Here is a 24694-nt window from a genome sequence, read left to right as displayed (position 1 = left end):
CTAGGCTATCCTTTAATTAGCTCATCCAGGTAATCCCCAACTAGATTACACATTCACTGAGAGTTCACTGCGGGAGGTGCGCCCACACACACACTTCTCACACTCTCTTTTCTACATTTCTGTTGATCCTTTTTAGATAATTCATATAATATTGTGTAAAAAGAGCAGAACACAGCTGGGCTGGGAACAGAACAGCGGCCATGTTGACCTGAGCCATATGTGTTTGCTTTGCCTGATAGCATTGATGCAGGTGCACATTAGTGTGTGTGTGCGTGTGTGTGTGTGTGTGTGTGTGTGTGTGAATCAGACTATAAGACATATGAATCACTAACTGCACCAGGGCCCTTCATCAATCCGGAATTTTGCATCCTGCAAAATCGTCAAGCGACTTTTCTACTGTCGGAGTGTGTGTGTGTTACGCATGTTCCCAGTTCTACCTTTAGTCTGATGACTTCAACAGACTCCAGATCAGCCTGCAGGAGAGAGAAGCATTCCTGTAGAGTTGGCACAGTACAGGATAGTGAGAATACCAGAAACCACACACGCGCACACCCACACAAGCACGCACACACACACACAAGCACGCACACACACACACACACACACACACACACACACACACACACACACCAGCACACACTCACAGACATACGCAAGTACACACGCACACACACACACAAGCATGCTCAAATACACACACACACACACGCAAGCACACACACGCACGCACGCACGCACGCACACACACACACACACACAGACGCACACACACACACACACACACACACACACACATGCGTAGCCTATCTTTCTCAACCACCCCTACTTGTTGTGTGGAATGTATCCATTTGCTGAGCTGAAGCAAATCTATTTATGAGATTTGGACCAAGTACGCCTTCTGTGGGCTTTCACACTGTCAGGAAATGGTTTCCAGTGTGGAGCTCTGCAAACTGCCCCCTCCCCCCACCCAGACTAAAACACAACAGACCCCCCCAGTCCCCTGAAACCCCGCTGCCCCTACTGTCAGCCTGACTTATGATGGCTTTTAGTCACCGTGCCACTAGTCGACATGTGATACTGTATGTGTTGTTGGATAAGTACATGTTCACAAAGTCCTCTGTAGCTGGACTGAAGGCACGTTATTTCATTTTAATTTTTTTGTTTTGTTTAACAGTGACAGCGCACAATTAAAAGGCAATTGCACCAGAATTAGCAGCTGCTAAATTACACCCGTAGTCCCTGGGCTGATGGATTAAGCCATACAATTTAAAATACACATTACATTACATAACATCATAACATTTCAACATCATTACAAACTTTAGTAGTATAACATGCATGCCTATCAAACAATACACCATCATGACTATAAAAACCTATATATGCCTATAAAAACAATACACCATCATGATATTACAGTACAATCTACATAACCAATACTACTCACTTGTGTTGACACCTTTGATTTGACTGTAGCCATGATATATGTAGTTATCATAGACTGTAGCCGTTATATGTAGTTATCTGTCTGTCTGTCTGTCTGTCTGGCTCAAAAACCAGTGGGCTGTTCCCAAATATAGAAACCCAACCCACCTGACACTCCAGGCAGACTCAAGCAAAGACATACCGTATTACCGAAAGGGCCTACTAGGCCTGTGGGCCCAAGACCTCAAAGGGCCCTTTGCATTTCTTGTTGCAGGGACACCAATAGAAATTTAGGGTGAGATTCCTTACACAAACATTAAAAAAACATTAATATTTTGAACAATTTATAGGGGCCCACGTCTTTTTTTAAAAAGAGAGAAGCTTGTGTGGGCTACATATTTTCTATAGCCTACTCGTTAATCTAATGGGAGGGAATGTAGGCTACCTTTCCATAGATAAATGAGTAGGCTATAAAACTACTCTATAGAGGGCACTATTAAAGTTTGTGAACTCGAGACAGATCACACAGGTGCAGGTCACAAGGTCAATTGGTTCAATCCGTTTGATCTTGACAAAGAACCGTACATGTAAAATGGAGCACCGTCATAAGCGGAGCAGCAAAACGAAAGATCAGAAAAGAAAAAGAGTCGAGGCAGTAAGATGCTTTACAGCAGGTTCCTCGCATTTCCATGTTTTAAAGAAAACAAACGATGAAAACAACAGTGTTGTGGCGGAGGCTGTAGGGGGGTGGGGGGAGCTGGTAGAGAGGGGGGCCCTCTACATTTCCAGGCCCAGGGGCCCATTTTTTCATGATCCGTCTATGGCCTCAAGTTTAAATTATTATTACAGATTATTTCAAATACTGTAGTATTTGGACTCAGGACTCCTGGTTAATAACGTGACCATACGTATGGTATTTGAGTATCAGCCGACCATACTCATTAAGTATGTTTACTTTTTGAGCGAGGATGTGATGGTCCAAACACAAACACCCCCCCCCCCCCCCCTCCCCACACACACACACACAGTATCCTCACTGTGTTTAAATTAAGCAAACACAGAGTAGCTGTAGGAAAGAGAACCATCCGATGTGTGTATTTGTTCTTGTGCGGGATGTGGGACTTCAGAGGGCAGGAAACGTTCAGAAATGGTTTAGCAACAGCAGAGGAGAGCTTTTAGGTTCACCCTGATTAATGTCTTTTCTTTTTGGGTCGTTCCCCTTCAGGCCATTAGCATTGCTCCGCTTATTTGCAATGCTGTGCTCTGGAGCCTTCCAGTCTTGTAGGAGGCGTAGGGATCTGCCATGTTTTTCAAACTGATAGGATCAGATTCTGTTTGTTTGAGAACTATTTCATTATAGTTCATGAATCATTATGTCACCATCCACATCAGATTGAGAGGCATTGATCTCTCACCGTCTATCAATCTCCCTCTCTCTCTCTCTCTCCGTCTCCCTCTCTCTCTCTCCCTCTCTCTCTCCCTCTATCTCTCCCTCCTTCCCTCTCTCTCCCTCTATCTCTCCTTCCCTCTCTCTCCCTCTTCTTCATCCTGTCTCTCTCTCTCTTTCTCTATTCTTTCTATCCTCTTTTCCTCCTGCTCTCCCTCTCTCTCTCCATCTCTCTCTCCCCCTTTATCTCTCCTTCCCTCTCTCTCTCTCCCTCTCTCCATCTCCTTCTCTCTCTCCCTCTTCTTCATTCCCTCTCTCTCTCTCTTTCTCTACTTCTCTTCCTATCCTCTCTTCCTCCTGCTCTCCCTCCCTCTCTCCATCTCTCTCTTCTGTCTTCTCCCCCCCCCCCTCTCTCTCCCTAATTCTCCTTTACTCTCCTTCTGTCTCCCCCTCGTCCTCCATCTCTCCCTCTCTCCCAGAAGAAGGCTGGTTGTAGATAAGGCCTGGGTGTTTACTTAGCCAGCAGGGTGGAGTGTGTGTGTGTGTGTGTGTGTGTGTGTTCGTTTGCTGTCTCGCTCCCTCCACTCTTTCACTTATTAATACACAAAGCCTGCTAGATAATAGTCATGTCTTCCTGTTTGTTCAGGAGCTAGCTCTGACCCTAGAGAGACCCAGGGGAGGGGTGTGTGTGTGTGGTGGGGGGGGGGGGGGGGGGTGAGAGAAGAGGGAGACCAAGGGGAGAGGGCCTCGTGAGACCATCCTGATCTCTTGAGCTCACTTTCAGTGTCTCTCAGCAGATCAGTCTGGACCCCCCCCCCCCCCCCCCCCCCGATCTAGATTTCAGTGGGTGGGAATGCTTGCCCTGACAGACAAACTCCTTCTGTCAACCAGCGTAGCGGAACGTATGCCGAATCCAGTCGGGAAGGCAAAAATGTATTTTCCGCCGAGAAACTCTGCTAAGTGCATACTCTTGTTGTTTAATTGTTGTTATTGAGTCTATTTCTGCAATAACTGTACTTCTGGCTGTGTTTATTCTGCTAATGTTACCGCTCGTTGCCTCAGGAGACGCCAGTAGCCTGTTATTCTGCCAACGGCTTGTATATCAATTCATCAACTACGGGAACCAATCAGGGACTGCGTCCCCACTGGGGGGCAGAACAGCAGTTAGGACGTAGTCCCTGATTGGCCCTGTTGCAAATGCAATCTCTGGAAATCGTTGTAGATAGAGGGAAGTCCAGACTGATCTCCGGAGAGAAACTGAAAGTGAGCTCGTGAGATCAGGATGGTCTCACAAGGATATGGGAGAGAGACAGGAGGGGGATGTTTGAACTAAAGAGACTAGGGGGAGAAACTCTAGGGCAGGGGAAAGACCAGAGGAGGAGAAAGATCAGCAGGCAGACAAGGGCAGTGACCTGAGAGAGAGATAAGCAAGTTAGAGATAAGTAGGCCTAAGGCTGGGTGTTGGATTTGACCATGGGCTGGAGGTAGGAGGGAGCTGTTCCTTTCATTGCCCTGTAGGCTAGTACCAGAGTTCTAGACTGGATGCGAGCTGCTACTGGGAGCCAGTGTAGAGAACGCAAAAGGGAAGTTGTCTGAGAGAACTTGGGGTGGCTTTCTGGACAAACTCCAGAGGTTTAATAGCTGACACCGGGATCCCAGCAAAGAGGGACTTGGCAGTAGTCCAGGCGGGAGATAACAAGATTGGATGAGCACCTGCGCAGTTTCGTCAGAGAGGAAAGGGCGAATCCTCCTGATGTTATATAGCAGGAATCTGCAAGATCCGTGTAACGGATGTGGTGTGTGCCGAGAACGACAGTTGGTCATCCCGGGTCACACCCATATTCCTCATAGTACAAGTTGACATCACCACTGTGTCGTCATTGGTGCGGGCAGCCCTTACCCGGGAGGAACAGCAGCTCAGTCTTGTCCTGGTTGAGCTTGAGGTGGTCTGTCGCCATCCACTCCGAGATGTCAGCCAAGCACCCAGCTATGCGTGTCCCCACTTGTGTGTCAGAAGGGGGAAATGACAGGACCAGCTGGGTGTCATCGGCATAGCAGTGATAGGAGATGCCATGCGAGGAAATTACAGAACCCAGAGAAGAGAAGTACCCAGGACTGACCCTTGAACTCCCATAGTCAGACTACATGGTTCCGTCAGTTAGGATGCAAACAGGGAGAGTGCAGAGCCTGTGACACCTTTCTCCTCAAGAGCGGAGAGGAGGATCTGGTGGTCTACTGTGTCAAACACAGCTGACCGGTCTAGGAGTATCAGGGCGGAGGCGTGGAGGGACTCTGGCAAGATTGGGGAAGAAATGAGACTGGAGGCTGAAGTACAGTACAGCTCTCTGGAGGTTGTTGCTAGATTTTGGAGACACAGAACCCATCAGTGTTCTTACTGCATACGGAAGTAGAAGGTGCTTTCGTGGTTTATGGTAAATGGACTGCACTTATATGCCGCTTTTCCACCTTAGTGCTTTACAATGGCCTCTCATTCACCCATTCACACACACACTCACACACCAATGGCGGTAGCTGCCATGCAAGGTGCTAACCTGCTCATTGGGGGCAATTTGGGGTTAGGTGTCTTGCTCAAGGACACTTCGACATGTGGACAGTCGGAGCTGGGATTCGAACCACCGACCCTTCGATCATTGAACGACCCGCTCTACCAACTGAGCTACAGCCGCCCCAGAATGTTATGTTGACTAAATGCCGCAGCATATATGATGTCATGACTATGAGTGAACCAGAGAGGTGACCCTCTGTGTTTGAGTCTTGGTGCCAGGGTTTCCAATGAGCAGTCCAACAAGAAGCCACGCTGGTTGATTTGGTATGGAGATAGGAGCACTACCTTTCACTCACATCACATGGATGGAATGGCCAGGGAATCACAGTGATCTCCTGTGAAATGACTGATCTGATATGAAGTCTGATCTATGATCTTGTTGAAATTGATTGACTTGGCCCTCCAAACCTCCCTCTCAGTGCGGTTTTAAAACAAAAATGTATTTGTGTGTAGATGTAGCCCAGGTAGTGATACACAAGTTATGCATATTGAATTACGTAATACATTTCCTTCAAATCTCTGTTTGTGAACATGGTATTTATTCTCTAGGTTATGTACAGAGGAAACCTTTGTGTTACATCTTTCATGAAAACACAAGTACATCTTAACTGTCAATGCCAGTAATAGATAGCATTTGTAGAGATGCTAATTTTAACAACTTTTCAGAAAAAACATAGTGTGAGTTTTATTCCCACCAATTTTCAAAGAGAAAGCGTGATGATTCACAGAAAGCTACCACAGCTGCAATGCTACCACATATTTTCTAGCACTAGGGATGTACTGTATTCCTTGCCAAAAAATCACTATAAGAATTATTCTCCCCAGATGGCAATGGTGGCCCAAATTTGGGGTCCTGGCTCACGGACGAATCACTGTAATGTAGTATTTCAATTATCAAACATATTCTGTTTGTTAGGTATTTTGACCTTTCTTTATTCATACAGTAATCTAGAATGCTAATGGCAGGCTTTCTGTGGCTAGCTAGCAGGTAGCGTTGTAATTGAAGCCATTGTACGTGTCACATGTACCTCCTCCTATTCTGTCATGATTATAGTGTAGATTAGATATCATAATCCTAGTTTCATCCCTGATTTGATCCGTTTGTGGTACCCTGGCTGGGATTCCGGGTTACTTCATCTGGATTAGCCAGTGGAACACATTTGTTTTATAGAGTGTTAGTGGGTCTGGTCTGATCTGGTCTGGTCTGCCCATAAACAGGCACTAAGCCCTGTGCGGGCTAAGGCTGCCTGCCTAGTACTTAACATAATTAGCCTGGGTGCATGACTGTTGGCCCACAGATTTATCCAGCGAGCCAACATTTCTTCAACTCAGACCTGTTCATCAAGCCATGCGATGACAGTAGCTGTGAATCTGACCCTCTCCTGCTCCGTGTCCTGCCCTCTTTGAAACTGGAGCGGCATGGCATTCCGCTCCACTTAAACCTGTCCACTAATACAAGCTAATGTCCTGGGCTGAGTTTCCCAGAGGCATCGTAGCGCTACGATGAACGCCATAGCTTACGATGAACGTAGCGCTACGATGCTTCTGGGAAACTCAGCCCTGCCCTGTAATAGGCTCTACTGTATCTCTACTGTACTAGCACGTCATGTGACATGACAGGAGAGTGGGATGGCGTAGCAGGGTCAGGGTGGTCTAGGGCTGTGACACTCGCTGGGTCTGCTGTTGTTTTATGTGGATCCCGTTAGTTCCTACAAAAGAGCTACTCTTCCTGTGGTCCGCATAGAACACAAAACAAACAATCTTCCATTGGTAAATTAGCGAGCGTAGTGTAACAAGGATGTGTGGGTTAGCTGGGCTAGCTAGCTACTGTAATGTGATAGAGGGATGTATATTGATTTGAGTGGAGCTATTCTACTGCAGGGTGTCCATGCTAGCTAGTGTAATGTGATAGAGGGATATCTTCTTAAACTATGTTCAGATTTCAATGTATGAGACCTCATTTGAAAGCTTACAATCTGCACTTTCATAATCTGTAAAAAACTGATAAATGACCTTTGCCTAGTTGAGGACCAAATTACCAGCGGCGGTCACATATTGATTTGAGTGGAGCTATTCTACTGCAGGGTGTCCATGCTAGCTAGTGTAGTGTGACAGATGTCTATTGATTTGAGTGGAGCTATTCATGCCTAATATACATACTTGATACACAGGGAGGCCACATGACAGAGATGGAAAGCTCAAACTCATTTGTTTGTTTTGATAACATAAACACTGCATGTACAGAGGTTATCGGATTTTATTCTGTCTTTTAACTACGTAGTTTTTGTCTAAACTGGGTGTCAGTCGATGTTTGTATGTCTGTGTTTTACCATTTTTGTGGACCCCAGGAAGACTAGCAACCGCTGCTGCGCAGGCTAATGGAGATTGGAATGAAGGATGAGGATGCCAGGTTGCTGTCCTCGTCCGTCTTTAGGCTACGTGGCAGACAGGCAGGGAGACAGGCAGGCAGGGAGACAGGCAGGCAGGGAGACAGGCAGGCAGGGAGACAGACAGGCAGGGAGACAGACAGGCAGGGAGACAGACAGGCAGGGAGACAGGCAGACAGGGAGACAGGCAGGCAGGGAGACAGGCAGGCAGGGAGACAGGCAGGCAGGGAGACAGGCAGGCAGGGAGACTGGCAGGCAGGGAGACTGGCAGGCAGGGAGACTGGCAGGCAGGGAGACTGGCAGGCAGGGAGACTGGCAGGCAGGGAGACTGGCAGGCAGGGAGACTGGCAGGCAGGGAGACTGGCAGGCAGGGAGACAGGCAGGCAGGGAGGTCTCACGGTAGCTGGGATGGATCTGTGCTGCTAATCTGCGTACTCAACACCTGGCCTGTGAACACATTATCTACCCTGGGTGCTGGGCCTGCCTGCTGCCTAATCCCTTTCCATCGTACTCTCTCTCTCTCTCTCTTTCTCTCTCTCTCTCTCTCTCTCTCTCTCTCTCTAGCTCTACCCCCCCCCATCCCCCGCCCCCCACACAAACCTCGAAATGTAACACTTACGAACATATTTAAAGGGTATCTCTCTAACCCCCGCTCCAGTCGCCTCTCACCTTCTGTGTCTACCCCCTCTCTGTCTAAACCTCTGTCCCCCTCTCTCTGTCTAAACCTCTGTCCCCCTCTCTCTCTAAACCTCTGTCCCTCTCTCTCTCTAAACCTCTGTCCCCCTCTCTCTCTAAACCTCTGTCCCCCTCTCTCTCTAAACCTCTGTCCCCCTCTCTCTCTAAACCTCTGTCCCCCTCTCTCTCTAAACCTCTGTCCCCCTCTCTCTCTAAACCTCTGCCCCCTCTCTCTCTAAACCTCTGCCCCCTCTCTCTCTAAACCTCTGCCCCCCTCTCTCTCTAAACCTCTGTCCCCCTCTCTCTCTAAACCTCTGTCCCCCTCTCTCTCTAAACCTCTGCCCCCCTCTCTCTCTCTAAACCTCTGTCCCCCTCTCTCTCTAAACCTCTGTCCCCCTCTCTGTCTAAACCTCTCTCCCCCTCTCTCTGTCTAAACCTCTGTCCCCCTCTCTCTCTCTAAACCTCTGTCCCTCTCTCTCTCTAAACCTCTGTCCCCCTCTCTCTCTCTAAACCTCTGTCCCCCTCTCTCTCTAAACTTCTGTCCCCCTCTCTCTGTCTAAACCTCTGTCCCCCTCTCTCTATCTAAACCTCTGTCCCCCTTTCTCTCTAAACCTCTGTCCCCCTCTCTCTGTCTAAACCTCTGTCCCCCTCTCTCTATCTAAACCTCTGTCCCCCTTTCTCTATCTAAACCTCTGTCCCCCTTTCTCTATCTAAACCTCTGTCCCCCTTTCTCTATCTAAACCTCTGTCCCCCTCTCTCTCTAAACCTCTCTCTCCCTCTGACCTCTTATCAACCACCCCCTCTCTAACCTGATATCTTTCTCTGCCTGCTCTGTCGTCCCTATGCTCTCTCTCCCTTTCTTTCTCTCTCTTTACCTGACTCTGTCCTGTGTCGTGCTTACTCTCTCTGTCTCTCCATCTCTCTCTCTCTCTCTCTCTCTCTCTCTCTCTGTCTCTCTCCTTGCTCTTCCCTGCCGGTATTAATTCCTGTTTTTCTGTCCTTTCTCCCTCATCTATCTCTTTCTTCCATGACCTGGGTGTTGAGTGCTGACCGGTGCAGAGCGCTGCTCTGGCCTCAGCGTCCTGCCGGCTATTCCAGTCTCCGTCTTCACCCTTAGTCTGCGCTCGTCGTGTCCTGTTACCCTGCCGTACCAAACATGGTGTCAGATATGATCTGCCTCTCCTCTGACCTCCCCGGTCCACTTTCTCTGCCACCCCAGTGTGTGTGTGTGTGCGTGTGCGTGTGCGTGTGTGTGAGCACACAGGTCAACAGGTTCATGTCCTCCTCCTATATGCAGCTCAGGGGAAGCTTGAGCAGGGCTTGAAAATAGACATATAAATAAATATAGAAATATAAATGAATAAATAATAAAATATAGAAATATAAAATATGTTTTAGATACATTTGATGTAAAATATGATTATTTTGTGGGTTATTAGCTGTTTCTGTAACCCCAAAAAGTGGGCCGATAAAATAGATTTTGAGGCAAGGTAAAACATATTAGTGTAAGTATCCTAATCTGTATTTTAAGCATATTTCTGGGCTTGTTTGATGTTATCACCCATTTGATGCCTTTGTGTGCCTGGTTGAATCAGAGACATACCGATGAATGTCTATAGTTGCCGAAATGTCTGTTTTTGCCCCCCCCCATGTGCGCCCAAGAAAATTACATTTAATACAAGTATGAAGTATGAAGATAACTATTTGAATGAGATCTCTCCTTCAAGTATATTCTCCTTTGGGTCATACGCACCAAATCTAGGTTAAAATGTATTGGAGCGCAATGGTAATTATGCTCCCTGTTTGAATCAGAGATAGATGTCCTTTCTCCATGTCAAGCATAGGATCTTTTTCAGGTATCAGGTCATCATCACCTGCAGGACAGCTACACACTCCATGTATTATTTTAACACGTGTGCGTGTGTGCGTGTGTGCGTGTGTGCGTGTGTGCGTGTGTGCGTGTGTGTGTGTGTGTGTGTGTGTGTGTGTGTGTGTGCGTGCGCGTGTGTGAGCCGGTACACTCAGCTGGCAGCTTCATATACTGTAATCTGTTATCCTGTCACTGAGCTCTCTCCTGTTACAACATTCCCAAAATAGTGCCACACTTCCTGCTTCTGTGACCTTTGACCCTTAAGCTCTGCGTGCTGTTGCTCATAACAGTAACCATATAAACAGGTATGTTATCTGTTGGGTTTATGTATAGCAATTTTCCATCAGATACAGAGCTGATGTTGTACAGGTGAGAATGCCGTCCACTGCCAGCAGAGAATTGCCATGGCAGCCATTTTGTACGGTACGTGTCAGATTTCTCACCACTGATCACTAGGTCCGCAGGTTAATAGTTAAAGGTTAATTAATTCCATACCAGAGGCATACTGTACATATATCACCATCATGAGTTATCACCATCATGAGTTATTATGGGGGATACAGTGTGCCAGGGTAGAATAGGACAGACAGACTGCAGTTAGAATAGCAGTGTGTCCTGGTTGACAGGCAGGCAGACAGACAGGCAGGTAGACAAACTGCGGAGTTAGAATGGCAGTTTGCCCTGCAGAGGAACATTAGTCACTGTCTCATTCTCCTGTGATGTGTGAGTGGATGTCTGCAGACATTTTACTGGAAGGATTTATAAGAAGGGGTTTGGAGTGGCGATGACGGCTCCGTGTGTGTGGGGGGGTTCTCTGAAATATGAGCCCATTTGTCCTTATGAGTGGAGTACAGACCGCTAGTCTTTCCCACTTAAGGACTGTGGTTTCAGAGATGTGAGCTCAAACATTATAGGGGGACAAAATACCTAACCTAGGCCGTTATTGTAAATAAGAGTTGCTCTTAATTAACTTGCCTAGTAAAATAAAGGTTGACGATGATAATGATGACAAAAATAAAATACCAAGTGTTGGTCTATGATTTTGGTGGATCTAGCTGTAGTCATTATAGTCATACTACTAGTACTACTACTACTACTACCACCACCACCACCACTACTTCTACCACTACCACTACCACCACTACTACTACTACCACTACCACTACCACTACCACTACTACCACCATTACTACTACAACTACTACTACTACGACTACTACTACTACTACCACCACTACTACTACCACCACTACTACTACTACTACTACTACTACTGCTACTATTACTACTACTACTACCACTACCACTACTACTTCTACTACTACTGCTACTACTGCTACTATTACTACTACTACTACTACTACTATTACTACCACTACTACTACTACTACTATTACTACTACTACTACTACTACTACTGCTACTACTACTACTACTACCTACTAAGAGGACATGTTTGTGATGTGAGAGACTTGTTTGGACTTTTACTGCACGGCTCCACTGCAGCCATCACCTAAACCATCAGCCACTGGACGCTGAGGAAACAAATTAATTGTAATTAACTACAGCTGCTCTGCTCGAGGCTCAGCATTCGATGGCAGCGTCAAAGTTTGAGAACCGCCGAGGTTTATTTCTCAAAATGATGGCTGATGGTTGAACCTGGCGCTCATGGCAGCAGTGGAGCAGTGCAGTTGGGCAGCATGGCTCCGAACCACCTCCACTACATACTGTAGCCTACAGTATGTTTACAGCCACCCTGGGCCTTTCTGTTTCTCAGGTTATGTTCTCACCTCTGGCTGACAGTGATGTGGCTGTCATTGCACCACACACAAAGACTGGGCTGGATTCCAGGAATCAAGCGTGTTTATTTGTAGAAGATACAGGTACCGTGTTCAGTGAAATGCTCAGGTTGAGCTGGACTGGTTGGCTAGGAAGAGCTTGGATGTGCTAGGATGAGCTGGGATGTGCTAGGATGAGCTTGGCTGTTCTAGGATGAGCTTGGCTATTCTAGGATGAGCTGGGCTGTTCTAGGATGAGCTGGGCTGTGCTAGGATGAGCTGGGCTGTGCTAGGATGAGCTGGGCTGTGCTAGGATGAGCTGGGCTGTGCTAGGATGAGCTGGGCTGTTCTAGGATGAGCTGGGCTGTTCTAGGATGAGCTGGGCTGTTCTAGGATGAGCTGGGCTGTTCTAGGATGAGCTGGGCTGTTCTAGGATGAGCTTGGTTGTGCTATGATGAGCTGGGCTGTTCTAGGATTAGCTTGGCTGTTCTAGGATGAGCTGGGCTGTTCTAGGATGAGCTGGGCTGTTCTAGGATGAACTTGGCTGTTCTAGGATGAGCTTGGTTGTGCTATGATGGACTGTACTAGGCTGGTTTGTGCTAGGCTGTGTTAGGATGGGTCGTGTTAGGCTGGGCTGTACAAGGATGGGCTAGGCTGAGCTGTGCTAGACTGGTCTGTGTTAGGATGGACTGTGTTAGGATGGGCTGTGTTAGGATGGGCTAGACTGAGCTGTGCTAAGATGAACAGGGCTAGGCTTTGCTGGAAGCTGAGTAACTGTGTAATAAAACCAACCCAGACCAAGTCAGTATTATTTGAGCTTTCCTGGGTATTCTAGTGCATAGACTGATAATAAATGGTGGTATTCCATTTAGACTTGCATCATGCATCAGTATGCAATTCCCAGACAGGAAAGTTGTCTGAAACTATGTGGCTAACTGTGTTTGGATGGTGCTGCTAATGGCAATCATGTGAGCTTGAGTCCCTTAGAAACCACTTACACTGGTTGTCATGAAATATATATGGTATGTATCTTCATCTTTTATTTAATACAAGACAGACTGTATGGTCGGCCGGGTGAGGTGAACCTCAGCCATATCTGTATGTGGGAAGCTCACATAGACATGGGGTGGACTGGCCGAAAGCTCTCAATGTAAAGAACACAGCAATGTCAAACATCCATAACAAAAGTTTGAGCGAAGCCAACCACCCACATGGGGTTTGGACTGGGGGGGTGCGGGGGGAGAGCCCAGAGTGTACTGAACCCCCCCCTCCCCCCGCCGGCTCTGACCTGAGGGGGGCGCCACACGCCCGCCCGAACACGGCCACTCATTCACCTCCATTCATTTGGACTTGGGCTTAGGAGCCAAAATGTCCATTTTAGATAGATAGATAGATAGATTGATAAATTGATTGATAGACTGATAGATTGTGCAGAAGAACCATGACTGCTCCAAGGGCACTGTGCAATATTTTTTTCTCCCCCCTCCTCCTCCCCCTCTCTCTCTTCCTCTCCCCCCCGCAACCCCCCCCCCCCACACACACACCCACCGCCCCCCTCCCGTACCTCAGGTCCACGAGTGGAGTAAGAATGATGAGCGTCTCCTGGCGGCGGTGGAGCACGGCGAGGTGGACAAGGTCGCCGCCCTCTTGGCCAAGAAAGGGGCCAGCGCCGTCAAGTTGGACAGCGAGGGGAAGTCAGCGTGAGTCTGGGGGGTCTGGGGGGGCAGGAGGAGAGTGTGTGTGTGTGCGTGCATGTGTGGTATAAATGGTAGTTGTATTTACAGGGGAGTTGCCCTTTTCTTATCGCAACAGATCACAAATCTTGGGATACTTCACCTAACAGATATGTGAGTTTGTTCTCTCTCTCTCTCTCTCTCTCTCTCTCTCTCTCCCTCCCTGTCTCTCTCTGACTATGAGATGGAGAGACTGTGTTATTGTTTGACCTCTCTCTGACTGCTGGAACATTACACCACTGACCTACATCCACTCACTGGGCCTCACATCATTACACACGCACACACACACACACACACACACACATACACACACACACACATACACACACACACATACAGTACACGTGTGTGTATGTATCATTGTGGGAGAGCAGAGTTCAGATACTGTATACTGCACACATTAGATTTGTCTTTTGGATGAGATGACATTGAAAGAGACATGTCCTCTCACCCAAAGGACACATTATCTGACCTACCCTGCTGTCCCACAAGGATACACACACACACACACACATACATACACACACACACACACACACACACACACACACACACACACACATACACATACACATATACACACACACACACACACACACACACACACATACACACACACACATACACACATACACACACACATACACACACACTCAGGGCAATTAACAATGGACACACTCACACACACACATACACACACACACACACACACACACACACTAATGTGCACCTGCATCAATGCTATCAGGCAAAGCAAACACATGTGGCTCAGGTCAACATGGCCGCTGTTCTGTTCCCAGCTCTGTGCTCTGCTCCCTGGGGGTCTGAACATTGGATATTGATCGTAGCGCGGTTAGGGGTTCCCTTTTGAGCAGGGCACCATAGGTATTCAATCATTACAGTCACTTTGAATTGTTTATGTAATGATCATGTGTTTGTTGACATTATTGTTGTTGTTGTTGTCGTCTCTAGTCTCCACGTTGCTTCCATGCGTGGTCAGGTGGAGTCCCTGTCTGTCATCCTGGCCCACGGAGCCGACCTGTCAATCACTGACGCCTCAGGTCCGAACCTCCTCCTCGTTTCCAGGAATCACCATCTTTCCCCGTACAGAAAAATATCTAACTTGGACTACTTTACCCATAATGCATCTCCACAGGATTTACTGCTTTACACCTCGCAGCCAAGAACAACCAGCAGGAGTGCGCCAAGAAGCTGATCCAGGTACGGTACCACACACAGCTGGAGACCGGAGACAGCACTTAGAGTGTGTGTGTGTTTGTGTGTGTGTGTGTTCAGTCAGCTGACATTCCTCCTCCCTGTCCTGCTGTGTCTTCTGACCTGTGAAATATGAAGTATGAAGTAACCCATGACCATTTCTCTCTCCACCCCAATACACACACACACACAACCTATTTTTCAGCTACTCTCCCCCACTCCTCTCTCCTTCCTCTTCTCCTCCTCTCCTCCTCTACTTGACCCCCCTGCATTTCACACACCACTCACAGAACATTCCGGAATCCAACAATTCCATTCCTCCACCAACGCTACGTTCTGTTTGGTTGATGTGTCTTTCAGTCCTGTGTGCTCTGCTCAGAGGACTAGCTAGTCAGACGGGGCCCAGTGAACTGATTAGTGATTTTCCCCCCCTGGGGGGCTGGAAGCTGCAGGCCTTCGGGATACATACAGTATTAGAGGCCCCTCTCGTCTGGCACTAGCCTGAGTCCCATTAAGCCAGTGTGCTGTGAGGTTGGAGCTGTCGGCACGTGCCAGTATCCCTGGGTCCCGCCTGGAGGGTTAGTTAGTTAGTTAGTTAGTTCGTTCGTTCGGCATTTGGACAGTTTATGCAAGTCAGAGCAACAGTCTGACTCGGCCACGGCTTGTATCTACAGAGGCTCAGGACGGCCATGTTGGCGAGGTCAAACTGTGTTTATGATAAGGATGGGCATGAGACATAAGGACAGCCATGTTGGTGAGGTCTAACTGTCTTTCCGATAATGAGACAGGACAGCCATGTTGGTGAGGTTGAACTGTCTTTCTGATAATGACACAGGACAGCCATGTTGTGAGGTCTAAGTGCCATTCTGATAACGAGACAGGAGGACAGCCATGTTGGTGAGGTCTACCTGTGTGTGTTTCTTCTCCAGGCTAAGTGTGCGGTGGACGCAGTGGACAGCACAGGGAAGACGGCCCTTCACCATGCAGGTAAGAATCACACAACCACGGACTACATTCAGAGCTGAAAACGTATTTACTCAAGTATCAATACATGATGAGCCTTTTCCAAGATTTTCCCCAAGTAGTACAAAAACAGTTTTACTTACTATTTAATTAGCTACTTCTATTTTATTTTTTTACTCTTCTCAAGTAATTTCTCTGACTGGTACTTCTGCTTCTACTCAAGTGGAGTCCATCAAGTTTTCTGAGCTCCTTCCATTTGTCTTTGATTGCGTTTATATCTGTCATCGGGAATCAATACGATGCAGGAAACTGACCTTGTATCATTTTCTACTTTGTGAAATGAAAGGCTTGTCTGTTCTGTCGTTCTGTCAGTGGGTGTGAAACAGGCAGTGGAGTGGTAATGAATGGGGATGTCAGTGGGTGTGAGACAAGCGGTGGAGTGGTAATGAATGGGGATGTCAGTGGGTGTGAGACAAGCGGTGGAGTGGTAATGAATGGGGATGTCAGTGGGTGTGAGACAGGCAGTGGAGTGGTAATGAATGGGATGTCAGTGGGTGTGAGACAAGCGGTGGAGTGGTAATGAATGGGGATGTCAGTGGGTGTGAGACAGGCGGTGGAGTGGTAATGAATGGGGATGTCAGTGGGTGTGAGACAGGTGGTGGAGTGGTAATGAATGGGGATGTCAGTGGGTGTGAGACAGGCGGCGGAGTGGTAATGAATGGGGATGTCAGTGGGTGTGAGACAGGCGGTGACGCCCTGGAACTCTCTCTGTCAGTGTGACTTTGTCTTCCTTTCATGGTAAATGGTAAATGGACTGCACTTATATAGCGCTTTTCCACCTTAGCGGCACTCAAAGCGCTTTACAATGGCCTCTCATTCACCTATTCACACACACATTCACACACCAATGGCGGTAGCTGCCATGCAAGGTGCTAGCCTGCTCATTGGGAGCAATTTGGGGTTAGGTGTCTTGCCCAAGGACACTTCGACATGTGGACAGTCGGAGCTGGGATTGGAACCACTGACCCTTCGATCATTGAACGACCCGCTCTACCGAGCTACAGCCGACCCATTACAGCCGCCTTTCATGCTGTCTGAGATTGGTCTGAATCTGGGGGGCCACCAGACAGATGTGTCTAGCTCATAATTCTGATTATTTCACTGACTGCAGCAGTCCTCGTAGCTGGGGGGTCAGGGGGGTCGGGGGGTATGGAGATCGATAGAGACACTCCTACTGCGGCGCTTAAACATACCAGCAGTGGTGGAGCGCTGGAGGGTTTGTGCGTGTGTCAGAGAGAGAGAGAGAGAGAGAGAGAGAGGGAGGGAGGGAGGGAGGGAGGGAGGGAGAGAGAGAGAGAGAGAGAGACAGTGAGGGAGAAACAGATATATATACCTGTAAATAGTTAGAAACAGGCAGCCAGAGAAAGATGGTGTGAGTGTGAGTGTGAGTGTGTGTCAGAGGTGTGTGTGTGTGTGTGTGTGTCAGAGGTGTGTGTGTGTGTGTGTCAGAGATGAGTGTGTGTGCTGCTGGGCTGTGCTGGTACAGTCGATGATTACCTGACCTGTGTGTCCTGTTGCCTCCTCAGCCGCCAGTGGGAGCGTCCTGGTGGTCCAGCTGCTGTGTGAAAACAAGAGCTCCACCAACCTCAGAGACGCTGTACGTACCACATTCTGCCCTACTGTGTGTGGGAGCATGTGTGAGGGTGTGCGCACGTGTGTGTGTGTGTGTGAGATGAAGAGGTTTGATGCGTTTACGAGGGTCACACTGTGTTGTGTGTTGTGGCCCCTATACCGACGACCTACGGTGTCCTGTTAGGATGTCACTCCATACCTGTGGTTTCTGTCTCTCTCTCCATCTCTCTCACTCTCCATCTCTCTCACTCTCCGTCTTTCTCCGGCTGCCTCTGTTTCTCTCTACGTATTTACAGATAGATATATATATATATATATATGTTTCTTCCTCTCTTTTTCTCTGTCTCTCTCTTTCTCTCTGGCACTCACACACTCACAAACTCCCTGAACAGTCAGTACATGACAGTAATTGCAGCCTGGTTTGGTTTAATGTTGTGGGAGGAGTTTGTCTGTGTTGTTAGCGTGTGTCTGTAAATAAGCTCCAAAGAACTGTGGAGCAAACTGTCCTTTTTGAAGTAGAACCATGAACGGAGGCGTGAGTAGTAGTCATCAGTAGCAGTCATCTTGGCTTCATTTAGGTATGGCGCTTGTCTCCTCTCCTGTCCAATTTGCATGTCATGCGCGCGTACACACACACACACAGTGAGAGATACTGTATACACGCATACAGACAGAAACGCATGCACACACATGCGCGCGCACGCACACACACACACACACACACTCACTTCTGACACACACACACACACACACACACGCACACAGTGAGAGATACACACCCATACAAACAGAAAGACAGACACACTGGCTGCTCAGTGTGCCAGCGAGAAGGAAACAAGGACTACTGTCTGGCGGCTGTTTCTACAGCACAACACGCCGGAGCCAAGAGGCTGGTAAAGACATTAGACTTCAGCCCACAAAAACCCATGTAATAGATCTGCACTCTGCGGTCTCGTGTGTGTGTGTGCGTGTGTGTGTGCGTGTGTGTGTGCGTGTGTGTGTGCGCGTGTGCGTGTGCGTGTGCGTGTGTGTGTGCGTGTGTGTGTGTGTGTGTGTGTGTGTGTGTGTGTGCGCGCGCGTGTGTGCGCGTGCGTGTCTGTGTGGCATGTCACAGTGGTAACTGTAAAACATTAAACGTTCCTCCAGATTTTCAGTGCTGGTGGTTATAGCTCCGGTGAACATCGTTTTCCCAAAGGATGACTTCCTGTTTTCTCAGTCAGATGCAGACATTCACACCCCAAGTAGTGTGTATGCCATGTATAAGACCAGATTAATTTATGACCATACTATTGGATTTTGTTTGGATGACTCTATCTTCAACTCTCTCTCTCTCTCTCTCTCTCTCTCTCTCTCTCTCTCTCTGTCTCCATCTTCTCCTCTCTGCCTCCTGCTCTCCCTCCCTCTCCCCCCTCTCTCTCTCCTCACCATAACACCATACCTGTGGTTTCTCTCTCTCTCCCTGTCTCTCTGTCCCTCTCTCTCCCTGTCTCTCTCTCCCTCTCTCTCTTTCTCTCTCTCTCTCTCTCCCTGTCTCTCTCTCCCTCTCTCCCTCTCTCCCTCTCTTCCTCTCTCTCTCTCACTTTCTCTCTCTCCCTCTCTCTCTCTCTCTCTCTCCCTCTCTCCCTCTCTGTCACCTGTCTGTCAGAACTCTCACCACACACTAAGAGGTTATACTCAGCATCTAGTCAGTCTCCCACGTCACCGTGTCAACGTGTGGGTTATTATGGTATGTGGGCCCTAATGGAGGTGTTTCTCAGGAGATGCAGACACCGGGGGTTTGGATGGAAGGAATGTCCTTCTGGCCTCTGGTTAATACAGTTCAGTCTGTCAACGCGCTGGTACAACCATACCCTTTATGGAGGCAGAGTCACAGAGGTTTGACCTATCCCATCATGCACCAGTGAGACAGGAAGTGTGTTTCCACACCCAGTGTGTAATATCCTGTCAGCGCTGACCCTGGCTCTTATATTGATGAGGTGTTAGTTTCCTTGGCCTGATTAACAACCCATAGCTGAACTGTGTGTGCGCGTGTGTGTGCGCGCGTGTGTGTGCGCGCGTGTGTGTGCGCGCGTGCGTGTGTGTGCGTGCGTGTGTGTGTGTGTGTGTGTGTGTGCGTGTGTGTGTGTGAGGAGGGGTGTAGTAGGAAGTGCATTAGGGCATATTGTAACATTGTGCATTTGTGTGTATTTCCCTTTTTCCCTCCATCCTTCTCTCTTTCTCCGTCTTTCTGTCTCTCTCTCTCCACCCCCTCCCTCTCTCTCTCTCTCTCTCTCTCTCTCTCTCCATCCCCTCCCTCCCTCTCTCTCCCTCTCTCTCTAATGAGCTGTTTGTATTCTAGCAGTGTGCTGGGTGAAGCCAGCCAGAGCCTGTCCAGCCCAGCCGAGGTCTCTGTTGTCTTAAAAGCTCTCTTGTAACCACAATCCCAAAGCTGCTGGTCTCTCGCTGCAGACCAGACCACGCCACAGTCACAGCTGATTGATGATCAAACACAGACCCCCTAGACACTGTTAGCCGATGACCAGGTCATCTGGACCTCCTGGACACTGTTAGCCGATGACCAGGTCCTCTGGACCTCCTGGACACTGTTAGCTGATGACCAGGTCCTCTGGACCTCCTGGACACTGTTAGCTGATGACCAGGTCCTCTGGACCTCCTGGACACTGTTAGCTGATGACCAGGTCCTCTGGACCTCCTGGACACTTAACTGACGCAGTCTATAGATCTTTAGTGGTATTTTGTTATTTTAATGAGTGTGCCATTTTGTATGCATTGGGGCGGTTTGGTTTTGTGTGTAATCCTGCGTGCGTGTGTGTGTGTGTGTGTGTGTGTGTGTGTGTGTGTGTGTGTGTGTGTGTGTATGTATAGGAGGGCCTCAGCCCCTTGCTGCTGTCTGCCAGACACGCCCCCAGGGAGGTGTGCAGTATTCTGCTGGACTGGGGGGCTGACGTCAACGCGTGTGACAACAACGGCAGGCAAGGCTTCACCTGACTCTCTCTCTCTCTCACACACACACACACACACACACACACACACACACACACACACACACACACACACACACACACACACAGATATAAGATGATGATGTTGATGATGATGATGATGATGATGATGATGATAAGTGTGTGTGTATGTGTGTGTGTGCATGTGTGTGCGCGTGTGTGTGTGCGTGTGTGTGTGTGTGTTTGTGTGTGCGTGCGCGCGTGTGTGCGTGCGTATGTGTGCGTGTGTGCATGTGTGTGTGTTTGTGTGTGTGTGCGCGCGTGTGTGCGTGCGTGTGTGTGTGTGTGCATGTGTGTGTGTTTGTGCCTGTGTGTGTGCGTGTGTGTGTGTGTGTGTGTGTGTGTGTGTGTGTGCGCGCGTGTGTGTTCCAGGACAGCAGTGATGCTGGCCAGTGAGTCCAGCAGTGTGTCGGTGGTGGAGATGCTGGTCCAGAGAGGGGCTGACCTGCAGGCTGCTGACTCTCTGGGTCACGACGTTCTCCACTACGCCAAGCTGTCTGGGAGCAGCCAGGTCAGGGCCCTGCTCAACGCCACGCTGCACAAACGCCCCGAACCAGGTAGGACACACACACACACACACACATGCACATGCATGCAAGCACACACACACATACGCACACACACGGTTCAGTATGATGAATTGAGAGATTCCACCGAAGATAAAAGTTGATTCTCCAAGTGAACATGCACACTTTCAAATATGTGTATGGTGCTGGGAGTTGGTCCCTTCAGATAGACTCTTCAAAATAAATAAAAAAGTATATACCCACACACATTATTTCGCTGTTTCGTTGTGAAACGTTGATAGAATAAAGCAGAGAAAAGGTTTGTGCGGGAGTATGGAATTTATTTATTTGAAAGTCGATTCTCTGCCTCTTAAAATTCAGCCCCCCATCATCTTGACCTTATCTGGTTTGCATATAGAAGCACAGTCCCAGTAGAGAGAGAGAGGGAGAGAGAGAGAGGGAGAGAGGGAGGGAGAGAGGGAGAGGGAGGGAGAGAGGGAGGGGGAGAGAAAGAGAGAGAGAGAGAGAGAGAGGGGGAGAGAGAGAGAGAGGCAGTGAGGGAAACGTTTGGGATTCATCCCAGAGCCCCGTCATGATTGATCATCTGTTTTAATATGAGTAGCTGGAACCCTGGCCAAGAGCCAGCAGTTTAATTCTGCCAATAGAACCTAAAGGCTACAGTATGAGGAGAGACCTTCTCCATTTCTTTCTCCTCACCCCCTTCCCCCCTTTTTTATTTTCCCCTCCTTCTCTCTACTTCTCTTTTTCTCCTCTCTCTGCCCTCCTCTCTTTCTCCTCCATCCCTTCTTCCCTCCCTCCCAACTCTTTTTTATTTATTTTATTTTATTTTACTTATAAAATCCTCCTAATCCATCCTGAGGTGTTAGAGGCCTCCGTGTGGTCGAGCGTGGAACTGCAGCATGTCAGTGTTTTGCTAATACTAGCCTTGTTCAACACTGCCCCCTGCTGGCCAGTACAGAGTCAACTACGAGTCACAGGGTTCAGCTATTGCTTCAGTCAAACTGCATTAGGTGTGTGTGTGTGTGTGTGTGTGTGTGTGTGTGTGTGTGTGTGTGTGTGTGTGTGTGTGTGTGTGTGTGTGTGTGTGTGTGTGTGTGTGTGTGTGTGTGTGTGTGTGTGTGTGTGTGTGTGTGTGTGTGTGTGTGTGTGTGTGTGTGTGTGTGTGTGTGTGTGTGTGTGTGTGTGTGTGTTCAGACATCCAGTAAGCAATATTCATGTTCCACTCTTCTCCTCCTTCACAGATAGCAAATCCCCCAGAAGTCCCCAGGTAAGCTACTTACACACAGCTTCTCCTTGTAGAGGTGAGACATTCAAGCTGCAAACAATAGCACCTTAACTGCAGTGTTGATTGAATAATACCACCTTAACTTGAATGAGGAATGTTCTGCTTAGTCGTGTTGTTTCACTGAAAGTTGCTTCTAGAACGTTTACGCATCTTTATTGATATTTTCAGCTCTGCTCCTTTGAGTAGAAACTCTAAAAGTTGCTGATTCATCCCTTTCACTAACATAACTAAAACACTTGGATCTGTCCACATTCATACTTCTGTCTCCATCACTCCTCTCCTCTCCTCTCTTCCCTCTCTTCTCTCTTCCTTCCCCTCCTCTGCTCTCCTTCCTCTCTCCTCTCCTCCCTCCTGTCCTCTCCTCCCTCTCTCTCCACCCTCTGCTTCACTACACTCCCCCCCCTCCTCTCCTCCCTCTCTCCTCTCCTCCCTCCTCTTCTTCTCTCCTCTCCTCCTCTCTCCTACTGTCGCCTCCTCTTCTCTCCTCCATCCTCTTCTCTCCTCGCTCCTCTTCTCCTCTCCTCTCCTCCCTCTCTCTCTGACTCACTCCCCAGCATGATCAAGCTGCTAGGCTAAGTGACGATCGAAGCACAACTCCCAAAAAACGAAAAGCACCTCCACCTCCTATTAGCCCGCTGCAGGTAAACACACACCTGTCTCTCTGCTGGTCTCTCTGCTCGTCTCTCTGTCTTTCTGTCCACCTGTCTGTCAGCCTGTCTCTGTCCATCTGATTGCTTCAGTCTGTCTGCCTTCCTGTCTCGGTGAGTCTGTAACAACACCTCTATGTCTGAACGTCTCTCTGCTGGTCTCTCTCCTTCTCAGTCTCTCTGCTCATCTCTTCCGGCGTGCCTGCCTGTGAGTTTTTCTGGATTCTTTCTGTTCCTCTATGTGTGACCAGCGGTCACTAGAGTAGCCAGTTCACATGTAAATCAGGAAATAGGCAGGGGTTAAATTGGGCCGGGCGTATCTGGGGCTCAGCCCCGGCACATAGGTTCCCAAACGTCATCAACCAGAGCTCAACCCCGGCACATCTATCTTCAACATTTACAAAAAAATAATAATCTTGGTCTTAATTGTTAATATAATGCAACCATTTTGTGTCTACCATTAAAATAAATCACAATTAATTTTAGTTACTGTTTTTTCAAGATGGCGACATCACTTTCACTGGCCTGGGTACTCTTCACTTTCGCTCCACTTGTCAGTCAGTTGTCAGATTAGAAGCACTGTGAACTCATGGAATGGGATAGGGAGCCCTCTGATCATTTCATGAATGAGCATACCTTGGATTTTTTTTTATATATTCCAATTAAACAATGTTTTCTCTAACAACACCGAGATTTTAGTCTGCCAGGAATCGCTGGTAAGCTATCAAACTAGCTAACGGTAGCCAGCTAGATATACATTAGTCATTAGCTAAATAAAGCTGCCTAGTGCTAACATGGCAAGCTATCACATCAGCCACGTTATCTAGGTAGGTAGGCCTATAGTTTACCATTAGCAAGATGGCTAAATTATTCTATGTTTTGCTCCTACTCGGGCAACGCAGAAATGTATAATTTCCTTTCATTTCTTAAGTGACATTATTTTAAAAGCTAAAACAGCAACAAGACAGGGTGGAGTTAAAAGGAGAAAACTTACAGATGCTTAAGGAATGTAGAAGTTATTTATTTTAGCTAGTTAAATTAGCTTCAAGTAATCTGATCATGGCTTAATCTAGCCTATCATAGGCTGAGTTTGATCAACTGTACAGTGTTTTTATATAGTCTAGGATTGAGTCACCAAACCCAGCAGTAGCTACAGAGTGATGCAGTGCAGGGTGGAACAGCACAGCATAGGGTTGAGAAGAAAAGTGTTAGAATTGTATTTAATCAAGAATACTTTAATTTCAATGATAGATAGATCATTAAAGGCTCGATATTTATGAAGCGTCACCATCACTGCTGCCACTGCCCGCACCCATGCGCACTCTTGCTAACACAGCCCCCCCCCCCCCACATAACAAATCCCAATTTAACCCCTGGGAATAAGTGTTTCGGTGTCTCAATGTGTCCATGTGTTCTAGCGTCCCTGTGTCTCTATGTTCCTCCCACAGTAGCTGAAGTGTTGTTGATGATGATGTTGTGATGTTTGTGTTTCTCAGACATCAGGTCTGGCCTCTCCCCCCTACCTTACCCCCACCGGCACCCCTCTCTCCAGCAAGGGTGACGCCGCCTCCAAGAGACTCAATTTCGAGGTACAAGATT

The 24694-nt window shown here is 48.1% G+C and overlaps 1 protein-coding gene across 1 annotated transcript in view; it reads left to right on the top strand.

Annotated features, from left to right (window-relative positions):
- Positions 1-24694, top strand: part of rai14 (retinoic acid induced 14) — a gene marked incomplete at its 5' end in the record, with an annotated part of 40516 nt that overhangs the window by 10185 nt on the left and 5637 nt on the right. Inside the window, 10 exons of the mRNA XM_084442535.1 lie at positions 13658-13788; positions 14797-14885; positions 14981-15045; positions 15969-16026; positions 17589-17659; positions 20500-20606; positions 21009-21193; positions 22405-22430; positions 23003-23089; positions 24592-24684. Of these exons, the coding sequence (XP_084298661.1) occupies positions 13658-13788; positions 14797-14885; positions 14981-15045; positions 15969-16026; positions 17589-17659; positions 20500-20606; positions 21009-21193; positions 22405-22430; positions 23003-23089; positions 24592-24684 (912 nt within the window). The remainder of the gene's footprint in view (positions 1-13657; positions 13789-14796; positions 14886-14980; positions 15046-15968; positions 16027-17588; positions 17660-20499; positions 20607-21008; positions 21194-22404; positions 22431-23002; positions 23090-24591; positions 24685-24694) is intronic.

This window comes from Borostomias antarcticus (assembly GCF_949987555.1).
Source record: "Borostomias antarcticus genome assembly, chromosome: 8".
NCBI classification, from domain to species: domain Eukaryota; kingdom Metazoa; phylum Chordata; class Actinopteri; order Stomiiformes; family Stomiidae; genus Borostomias; species Borostomias antarcticus.
This window is presented reverse-complemented; position numbering and strand designations above follow the sequence as displayed.